This window comes from Pinus tabuliformis, chromosome 2_2 (genome assembly GCF_031772625.1).
Source record: "Pinus tabuliformis cultivar Carrire ecotype Pingquan chromosome 2_2, CPIR1, whole genome shotgun sequence".
Classification (NCBI taxonomy): domain Eukaryota; kingdom Viridiplantae; phylum Streptophyta; class Pinopsida; order Pinales; family Pinaceae; genus Pinus; species Pinus tabuliformis.
The window spans coordinates 873,370,268-873,381,495 of record NC_142300.1 but is presented as its reverse complement, the minus strand read 5'-3'; the positions used below and the strand labels follow the sequence as shown (position 1 = coordinate 873,381,495).

General features: G+C 36.1%; 1 protein-coding gene across 1 annotated transcript; it reads left to right on the top strand.

The window, feature by feature from the left end:
- Positions 1–2,047: 2,047 nt before the first annotated feature.
- Positions 2,048–10,931, top strand: LOC149195771 (inositol 4-methyltransferase-like). The gene is made up of 8 exons (XM_089408019.1): positions 2,048–2,084; positions 3,312–3,425; positions 3,492–3,685; positions 3,859–3,942; positions 8,485–8,700; positions 9,901–10,243; positions 10,607–10,671; positions 10,758–10,931. The coding sequence occupies exons 1-8, from the start codon at positions 2,048–2,050 to the stop codon at positions 10,929–10,931; spliced, it is 1,227 nt and encodes a 408-aa protein (XP_089264145.1).
- Positions 10,932–11,228: the final 297 nt, after the last annotated feature.

Sequence of the window (11,228 nt, the reverse complement as noted above, 5' to 3'; positions counted from 1 at the left end):
TATCCATTATTTCTAATATGAATTGATTCATTCTTTTTAAATAAAATTATAAAACTTAATAATATAAAATTATTAATAAATTCAAGGAGAATTAGAAATTTAAATAAATTTAATTTAATATTCATTTATTAATATTAATAATGCACTTTAAATACTTAAATGTAAATTTAAATGTATATAATATAATTATAAAAAAAGAAAATTCAAATGTATAAAATATAATTATAAAATATTTTTTTAATCATAAGTTTTAATTATACAAAATTTAATCATAAAATGTAAATACATAAAAGTAAATAAATGAAAAAATAATGAATATGGTGATTTATATTTTTCAATTTTAACAACTTGAGATTCTCATTTAGTGATTGACATGATATGAAATTGTCATGATTGAAGTGATATGAAATTGTTTAAATTAAGATATTCAAAGTTAAATCTCCCCTTGTTAGACTCCAAAGATATATTGGTAACTACCCAACATGTTTGTTGATATTAAAAACTATAGCTTATTTAAGCTTCCAACATTCAACAACATTAAACCCCAAAGATAATGAAAAAATAATGAATATGGTAATTTATATTTTTCAATTTTAACAACTTGAGATTCTCATTTAGTAATTGACATGATATAAAATTGTCATGATTGAAGTGATATGGAATTGTTTAAATTAAAATATTCAAAGTTAAATCTCCCCTGGTTAGACTCCAAAGGTATACTGGTAACTATTAAACATGTTTGTTAATATTAAAAGCTTAACTACCAAACATGTTTATTAATATTAAAAGCTTAACTACCAAACATGTGTGTTGATATTAAAAACTATAACTTAATTAAGCTTCCAACATTCAATAACATTAAACCCCAAAGATAAAGATATAGAGATAGTGAATCCAATTTTTTTATTGATATTAAAAACTATAAATTAACTATCCTTCCAACATTATACAAATTATTAATTCAAATTTCAATTTAAATAAATATTTAAAATTCTATTTATTTAAACATATATATATATATAATGATATATAATAATTTAAGCTATTCAAAATAAATTATACATTTTAAAATATAATCTATCATTGATTATATCATTTTATTAATGATTTTGATTATATCATTTTATTAATGATTTTTTTATATAGACGTAAATTTTTGCTCCCTTGTATTTTTTGGAATGTCAAAATATTCCTTTTAAAAAATTCATAATTTATAAACTTTAATCCAAATAAAATTATGAAATTATTAGTTTTTAGATTGAATGGCAAAATAAAGAGTTATCTTTATAATCTAATATTAAAAAATATATAATATTAAAATATAAATAGATTCTGTTTTTAAAATTTTAATTGTAATATTTTTTTATTAGTACTAATATTATAATTTAAATATCTAAAAATAAATTGAAAATTTAAATAATATTAAAGACCCTTTGCGCGCAACCGAGATTGGAAACCCTGAGTCGGAGACCTGGAGTGACCGCCAAAGCCGACACACATGAGCAAACAGCAGCAAAGGAAATCTCTTACACTGAAAAGAGAGACAAGGATCGAAATCAGTCGAATGATGAAATTATTGCCTTTGAATTCACCAAGAGCAACTTGCTGAAGAGCAGTGAAACCCATGTATGCTTGCCGCATCCCATAACCTATTTCCACGAGCCGGTTTAGCTACCAAACAGGCCGGAGGGCACCAAAGCTTAACCATGGAAGAAATAGATGCAAACAAGGGCAAAACACCTTGGGGGAATCTGCTTATGCAAACAAGGGCAAAATACCTTAGGGGTAATCTGTTTCTACAACGAAAATGACAGAGGAGCAATTAATTCCATCCATCTGATATGAGAATATAGAGTTGGCAGTCCCTCTGAAGAGAGCAGAACATTAACTGTACGCCGGTCGGGGCAGAATTCCTTTCCTGTAAAACAAAGAGCAGACGGTTTCAGCGGTAGCAGAGGAGCAAATACCGAGAAGAGCTAGGGGAAAAACCGGGTAGTTACCAAATACAAGGCCGATGAACAACAGTCGTCGGATGTAACCCTAGAAAATGGATGGGCCGATCGATGCCAAGTATCAGGTGCAAGGTTTTCGAGAGGGTTCGAGAGTCCTGGGTGTACAACACGACAGTCATTAGTCGAGGTCACCCTTCCCAAATATCGAGTAAAGAGTAACCATTATTACGACAAGGTAAACAAATTTTACGAAAACCATATTATAAATGTTTAAAATTTGGAATTGAACCTCGGGGTATCATTAAACCATTGTTATTAAATCACCGAGTGAAGAGTAACCATTGTTATGACAAGGTAAACAAATTATACCAAAACCATAATATAAATGTTTAATGTTTCGATTTGAACCTCGGGAATATCATTAAACCATTGTTATTAAATCATTAAACCATTGATAATAAATCATGACTATTAGAACATGAATATGTAAAGCATAGTGAAAGCAAACAAGTTTTATTGGCTATGTTAATAATAATAAAAAATTATGCTGGTACATGTTACAAACAACTTCGATACAGACCATGACCTGACTATGTGCCATACAAATCCTTTACCTTTCATTATAGTTATCAAATTAGATTTGAATTGGGAAAAGTCAAGAAAATTTCAATTACAAAATAATAGGCCATATAACATTAAAATTGATCCATATGTTTTTGTTTTTGATACATATATTTGACATGGTTATTTGTACATATGTTTCAGGTCGCGGTTTTCAATATTAATATGCTTTCAATGACTGCGGGTGCTTCATACTTGGTACATCGAGAAAATACCAACCACCCGAAGGACAAGTTTGGGTTGAATTTGTTCAAGATATGAGGCGGAAGTTCAGTCATGGCTGTCGATACCCAAATTTTCAATGAATTTGTTTAAGTTAATCCATCGAACTAGGTGTTTTAGATACTAATTAATTTTGTGTGGTCGAGTGTTCAGTATTTGCTTTATCCATTTAAAACGTCATCCGTGATGGTGAAAAGATCATCTTTCATAAGCGAAAATATAGTTGTGAGGATGGTTCAATTGTGAAGTAGGGAGATTACAAGTTTTATGATCCCATTACTAATAAAATTATGTATCTCCGAGAGCTACTGCTCCAGACACGATATTTTTAGTTGAAAAGTCATGTCTCACGACTTTTTTAAGTTGGAAAATCATCTCTCATATACGTAACTAGAGCTGCTGCTCCAAACACGATTTCTTTAGTTGAAAAATGATTTCTCAGATTTTCATTCATATACGTAACTGTATCATTCATATACGTAAATGTAATTGGACCTGAACTTGTGTCGCTTGCAGATGATCCAGTCCGTGACGTAGAAGATTACACGAGGCCACCACCAAATAATATAAATTTGGCATCCCTATTCGTTTGCATTACAGCTCTCCGGCCGAAGTTAGTGGTAGTGAAAGGTATGGATATCCAAACCCTGGGCACGGAAAGTCTGGTTGAGTCTCGGGATATGAATATCTAAGCAGTTGAGGACGAAGAGGTGCTCCAGGGTTCGGCCCTAAGCATGGCGTTTTCCGTAGTAAACCCCTTTGTGCTAAAATGTGCCCTTCGTCTTAAAATCCCAGACATCATCTGGAAAGCCGGTCATGATGTTGCTCTCTCCGTTCACCAGATCGCCTCCCAACTCCCCTCTAAGGCCCCCACGTTGACGCTCTTTCCCGCATTCTTACTTACTTTTCCACTATGGGAATCTTGCAGATGATCAAGCCAATGGAGGGAATTGGAGGGAATTAGTGCACCCATGAACATGAAATACGGCCTTACCAATCTCACCAAAACCTACTTCATCTCCCGGGATATTGTTGGAATGTTAATTCCAACTGCATGTTGCAGACACCGTGCAGGCGGATGTGGACAATGACGGGAGCACAAAACCGCTCAGCAAAAACCACCAACTTATCGGACCGCCTTCGACCAGTAGGCAGTTTCTGTACTCTCAAACCCGATCCAATTATCCTTCGACGAGTGGTCCTCTCTATACGTCAGCAAGTTTGACATTTCGGGACATAAAGTTCTGCAGCAAACTGTCTCCCGATATCTCTGTCCGCCGTTCGATTTGCTTCTTCGTCCTCCGCCCTCCATCAACAAAACCTGCATACGGCCAACATTAACTACATTGCGTGGAGTGAAAACTAAGTTTGGTTGACGCCACTCCTGTGTGCAAAAGAATTAAAATGAATTTAAACCATGGTCGTAGAAAGTGGGTAAAGCATTTAAGTTTTTTTAATTATCTACGGCATGTAAAATAATTAAGTGCACGTTGGTTTTATGCTTTCATATATGCTTTTGTTTTAGGGTTAATACGTTTTATAATGAGCCAAAATGAAAAATGTTCGGTGGTTGTAATATGTTTTTGTGTGGTGTTGACCATTTTTGAAAAAAACCAGGCAGCGAAAAACTATGTATTTTTGCACAGCAGTGCATAAATGAAAAACGTGGAGCGCATATGTTCTGGTGTAATTTTTTATGCAGTTGAATATATTGTAAAAACGAAGCAGGAGCCAAAGCCAAGGAAATGCACAGAAATGCATGAAGAAAAGAAAAGAGGGGAGTGCATATCGTTAAGAAATGTTGTTGTTGACTAGTGATAAAGCTCGCGGCAGCGAAAGAAGTGTTCGTTTCCTGTGGTAAGAAAAGATATGAATGCACAGCAGTGCATATGAAAAAAAAACGGGGAGAGCTTCTGTAATTTTTTTTAATGTATGTTGTAAAAACGCACAGCAGTGTGAAACAAAAGAACAGAGGTTGAAATGTATTTTGGGTGTTGTCCAAACAAAGGGGAAGCAAGCGAATGAAAAATCATATGGTGTGAGTAATGTTTTTTTTGTAAATGTAATGAAAATTTTACTGCATATGTAAAAATAGTTTTACAGCAGTAATGTAAAAAAAGGGGGTTTTTACAGCAGTAAAAGAAAAAGAGAATTTTACCCAGCAATGTAAATTCTCAGGTGGAGAGAGAGTTTTGTTGAATGTTTTTTTTGGTAAATCCCTCTCAGTGAAAGAGGATGAATGTTGTATCAGGCATTATGTTTTTAATGAATAGAAATCATTTTCTGGTTATGTAATACTTTGTTCTCAGACAAAAAAAAATAATTAAAAGCTTCCCTGTGAAAAAGATCCTGTGGACATACTTTGTTCTCAGACAAAAAAAAAATTAAAAGCTTCCCTGTGAAAAAGATCCTGTGGAGAGGAAACAGAGCATTGCCTCTGTGGAGTTTATTCTGTTTGTTTTTGGGATTTTATCAGAAAAATCCCCAACAGTGGTATCAGAGCAGGCTTAGGCTCTTTGAAGGTGACAAAGAAGCTGAAGGAAAGATTCTTGTTGCAGCAGAGAAAGCTTCTCCAGCAGAGTGAAGTCTCAGGCAAAAGAACCCAGGTATTCCTCAAAGTATTTTTTCTGTGTTGCTGTTGAAGAAACAGTGAGCCATTTAAAAACACAGTCAGATAGTTTAAGAATAGTTAAGAATGGCAAGGTCAAAGAAAAAAGTCTCCAAACCTTCTAAGGTTGTGTCTCCCTCTTCTATTAAAATAGAAAACAATATATTTGAAAGCATTCTATTTGAGGCTTCAAAGTTTAATGGAAATTTTGATATGTGGGAAATAAAAATGAGGGTTGTCTTACAGTCTCAAGGGATTGAAATCTGGGAATCAGTGATTGATGATAGCAAGAAGGATAAAGAATCCAAGGAGTACAATGCAAAGGCAGCAATGATTATCTTGGATGGACTACCTGATTCTGTAAAAAAGAATCTAGGAAAATATTCATCAGCAAAGGATATATGGGACAGACTTCATGACCTTCATGCAAAGGGAGCACTGACCATGACCATCAGTGAAGAAGAAAATTCTGAACCCATCATAGAAGATGAAAATGAGAAGGTTGACCTCATCAAGCTTCAAGTAAAAGAAACGGATGAAGAGCTCGCCAAGCTTAAGAAGGAGCTTGATCAATGCAAGAGGAAACATCATGAAGAAGTCATATCCATGACAAATCAGCTGAATGAAGCAAAGAAGCAGGAAGACGCCTTGTCAAGTCAACTTGAACAAAGGCACAAGAGAGTGAACAAGCTTGTAGAAGAGATTGGACAGTACAAGGTAGAGGTCTCCTCCCTTAAGTCTGAACTACAAGAAGCCAGGAAGCAGGCACAAGGAGCTGAGAAGAAAATGGAGATCAGTCAAGCAGAAATCTCCAAAATGAAATCATATATTATCTCCCTTAAAATAGTAGCTGCTGAAGCTACTCGTAACAAGGAAGAAACTGAGGAACAACTTACAAAGAAGAATAATGAGTGTGAAAGATTGGAAGAAGAGATTGTTCTCCTCAAGAAAAAGGTTGAAGGGATGAACAAAATCATGAAGAGCTCTCAAGCCTTGGATGACATGCTCAGCTATCACAGATCCCCATCTGATAAATCAGGACTTGGGTATGTAGGTGAACCCTCAAACAAGAATGAAAATGCTTTAAGCAAAGGAGATGTGAAGAAGGCAGAAAGAAATGGTGATGCTCCTAGTTTCAGCAAAGGCAAGGAGAAAGATCATGGGTACAATAGAAGAAATCCTACTCCAAGCAGAAAACCAGCTCCAAAAAGAAATGTAGCTGATGTCAAAGAGGCAAGATGCAATGGTTATCATCAAAGAATCTCAAGGCAGTAAGGCTTCAGAAGTACATCAAGGAAACCTCCATCTCTCAGGTACCAAAGTTCATTTTATGGTTATTGTTACTCTTGTTCAAACTTTGGTCATATGGCAAAAGACTGTAAAGCATTTCATAGAGATAGATGTTGTAGTCTCCAACAATCCCCAAGAAACAATTTTACAAGAAGAAATCATGAAATCTTATTCACGAACAATGTAGAATGTTTCAAGTGTCATAACATTGGGCATATGGCACGTGATTGTAACTTAACATGGGCTCCTACGCAAGCTAGACCCATGCAAAAGAAGAAAGTTACACAAGTATGGAGAAAGAAGGAAATACAGCCTGAAAGCTCCTGGAGCTCTCCACCTGATCTAAGTTTGTTTTGAGAAAACTTTGCTGAAAAAAAAAGACAATGCATACATTAAGGGGGAGCCTATAATTATTAATCATTATTGTTGAACTGTTTTAAAATTCATTCTTTTATGAAGATCTTGTTATAGGGGAGAGATATGGAATTAAATCTGCCATAAAAGCAGAGAAGAAAAGTCTGCAGGGCATGGAGACTGCGTGGAGGATGTATTGCAGCGCAGCAGAGCGCAAATGAAATCTTTTTGTTGTTAATCTCTCTGAAATGTAATATGTAGCAGTGTTGAAAAATGTAACTTTTTTTATCACATATGCAATGCAATATGCACAGAAATGCATAAAGAAAAACAGGGGCAGCGGATATTTTTAATGCACATGGGATGAATGAGAATGTGTGTGGCAGCAGAAAAACGAAAGGAATTGCACAGCAGTGCATTGTGTAAATAAAAAAAATGAAGACGAAGATTGTGTGAAGTAAGGGTGTAAAAAGGAACAGGGGCAGCCCGTGTTAATTTTTTTTGTGTGGAGAATGAAGCGCAGCAGCGTGAGGATGATTCCTTTTATATGCAAGTAACGCAGTGTAATGAGTGAAACGAAAAGGGTAGCAAATGAAGAAAATAGAATGAGATGCATAGAAGTGCAGTTAGTGTATGGGCACAACAGTGTGATGAAATGAAATATGCACAACAATGCAAATTGCAGAGGCAATGCAGCAGCAAATAAAAACCCAGGGGAGACAAAGTCTATGGTTATGGGTATGGACAGCAGTGCATAAGGAAAAGGCAGCAGTGTGATGGCAAGAAGGTGAAGCACAACAGTGCGAAGAAAATGAAACCAGAGAAGTGAGAATGAAGAAATGTGTTTTTACACATCAGTGAAAAGGTGAATGAAGTAAGAGGATTTTTATTTACAGTAGTAAATGTAAGTAAATATTTTTATTACAGCAGTATAAGCAAAACTATGTTTTACAGCAGTTAATGTAAATGAGATTTTTACACACCAACAATGTAAAATCTCATGAGGAAAACAGAGTAATATTTTCGGTTGTTTTGGAACTGCATCTAAAGCAGTGTTTGTTTGTAATCCCTCCGTGAGAGGAAGTGAAGTTCTTGGTGAATCCCTTTGTTAAAGAGGAAGGTGCTTTTCAGCACAGTGTCATGGTGAATCCCTCTGTCAAGAGGAAGATGCTTTTCAGCACAGTGTGGTGAATCCCTCTGTCAAGAGGAAGATGCTTTTCAGCATAGTGTGGTGAATCCCTCTGTCAAGAGGAAGGTGCTCTTCAGCACAATCTTAGGTGAATCCCTCTATTAAGAGGAAGACTATTTTAATTGGTTGTGGAACTACATCAGAAGCAGTGTTGGTGAATCCCTCTATGTGAGGAAGTGTTTGGATATGATTGAATGCCCAGCAGTTGAAATTAAAGGGGAGTGTTGGAATGTTAATTCCAACTGCAGGTTGCAGACACCGTGCAGGCGGACGTGGACAATGACGGCAGCACAAAACCGCTCAGCAAAAACCACCAACTTATCGAACCGCCTTCGACCAACAGGCAGTTTCCGTACTCTCAAGCCCGATCCAATTATCCTTGGACGCGTGGTCCTCTCTATACGTCAGCAAGTCTGACATTTCGGGACATAAAGTTCTGCAGCAAACTGTCTCCTGATATCTCCGTCCGTCGTTCGATTTGCTTCTTCGTCCTCCGCCGTCCATCAACAAAACCTGCATACGGCCAACATTAACTACATTGCGTGGAGTGAAAACTAAGTTTGGTTGACTGCCACTCCTGTGTGCAAAAGAATTAAAATGAATTTAAACCATGGTCGTAGAAAGTGGGTAAAGCATTTAAGTTTTTTTTATTATCTACGACATGTAAAATAATTAAGTGCACGTTGGTTTTATGCTTTCATATATGCTTTTGTTTTAGGGTTAATAAGTTTATTATGAGCCAAAATGAAAAATGCTCGGTGGTTGTAATACGTTTTTGTGTGGTGTTGACCATTTTTGAAAAAAAACCACGCAGCGAAAAACTATGTATTTTTGCACAGCAGTGCATAAATGAAAAACGTGGAGCGTATATGTTCTGGTGTATTTTTTTATGCAGCTGAATATATTGTAAAAACGAAGCAGGAGCCAAAGCCAAGGAAATGCACAACAGTGCATGAAGAAAAGAAAAGAGGGGAGCGCATATCGTTAAGAAATGTTGTTGTTGACTAGTGGTGAAGCTCGCGGCAGCGAAAGAAGTGTTGGTTTCCTGTGGTAAGAAAATATATGAATGCACAGCAGTGCATATGAAAAAAAACGGGTAGAGCTTCTGTAAATTTTTTTAATGTATGTTGTAAAAACGCACAGCAGTGCGAAACAAAAGAACATAGGTTGAAATGTATTATGGGTGTTGTCCAAACAAAGGGGAAGCAAGCGAATGAAAAATCATATGGTGTGAGTAAAGTTTTTTTTGTAAATGTAATGAAAATTTTACTGCATATGTAAAAATATTTTTACAGCTATAATGTAAAAAAAAAAAAGGGTTTTACAGCAGTAAAAGAAAAAGAGAATTTTACCCAGTAGTGTAAATTCTCAGGTGGAGACAGAGTTTTGTTGAATGTTTTTTTTGGTAAATCCCTCTGAGTGAAAGAGGATGAATGTTGTATCAGGCATTATGTTTTTAATGAATAGAAATCATTTTCTGGGTATGTAATAATCTGTTCTCAGACAATTATTTTTTTTAAAAGCTTCCCTGTGAAAAAGATCCTGTGGAGAGGAAACAGAGCATTGCCTCTGTGGAGTTTATTTTGTTTGTTTTTGGGATTTTATCAGAAAAATCCCTAACAGATATTAATTCCTTAAGTCGTGTTCCCTTCGTTCTATTGCAGACACACCTAGTTTTCGTGGCCGCCTGGGACCATATTCACGAACGTGTGCTTCATGGGGGCGATAATTTCAAGAATTCCAGTGGCAATGGCCAAGAATTCTGGAATTTCACAGCCAGCAATCCGGAGTTCAACGCCATCTTCAATGCAGGTATGGTGTCCCTCACAAAGGTTGGTATGACTGAGATCTTGGCTACTTACGATGGCTTCAAAGATGTTAATGCGCTGGTAGACTTGGGCGGAGGGCACGGAGAAGCGTTGAGTCTCATAACTGCTGCATATCCTCATATCCACACCATCAATTATGATCTTCCTCACGTCATCGCAACTGCACACCCTCTCCCCAGTAATCCTAATTCAATTTCGCAACCTTCTTTTTTATATGTTGATTTCTGTTCCATTTATCTACTTCAATGCATAAATCCTCTGCAAGTTGTTCAGAATACACTGAATTATATTTAGATAACCACCCATCTTTATTTATCTCTTTATTATTCTATTTAGTTATGTTATTTTTCTTATGTGGTTCATTCATTAATCTGGTAAATTACATTCACTAACAACATGTACCTGCTATTCGGAAAAATCGAGATAAATAATCACCCTACATAATCACGTCACACGGCACAGCATGAGATTTCGCAATATTGTTTCACGTCACAGCATGGGATTTGGGCATGTTGTTTTAATCGTATTGTCATTCACACAGGCATACAACATATCAGCGGAAACCTGTTTGAGAGCGTACCCTCCGCAGATGCGATATTTATGAAGGTGAGAAATATTGTTCGTTAATCTGGCGGATCTTCTTCCTACGTTAATTATGTGATAAACATTTAATTTTGATTTATCTATCAAAGATGTTACTACTATACCTAATTTATAAGTTTGTTTTGGATTTGTCAATGAAAGCATTTCCTACATATCTGGGACGACGAACACTGTTAGGAATATTAATTCCAACTGCTGTGCAGCAGCAGCGAGCTGCAATAGAGGGCTTACAAAGAGTCGGCTTATTCACGCCACCATCATAAGTGTCGTTTCACCCTTTACATGTTTGTGTTCCCAAAGGAGGAAGAAGATCAGATCCGAGCTCTGTGCAATAAATGCTCACCTACAACATTAAAGAAGAAGCATGGCCGAGAAGGAAAGTACCAGCCTTGAGCCAGCCGCAGCATTTATCAGTCTTGGGTTTCAGCACAACTGACTCAATAAATACAGCAAAAGATCAGATTTGTTCATTATGTGTAGCAGAGACTCTGTCAGCGAGTTGAGGCAGTTGATGGATAAGTTATGACCGCTTCATGCACTATATATATGTGTGTAGAGCC

Bases quoted from the DNA above. Each gene is read 5' to 3' on its own strand.
- LOC149195771 (XM_089408019.1), top strand. From the start codon at position 2,048: ATGGATGGGCCGATCGATGCCAAGTATCAGGTGCAAG. The intron at 3,686-3,858 runs GCATTCTTACTT...TGCATGTTGCAG, and splicing joins CCACGTTGACGCTCTTTCCC to ACACCGTGCAGGCGGATGTG. The intron at 8,701-9,900 runs GTCCGTCGTTCG...GTTCTATTGCAG, and splicing joins AACTGTCTCCTGATATCTCC to ACACACCTAGTTTTCGTGGC.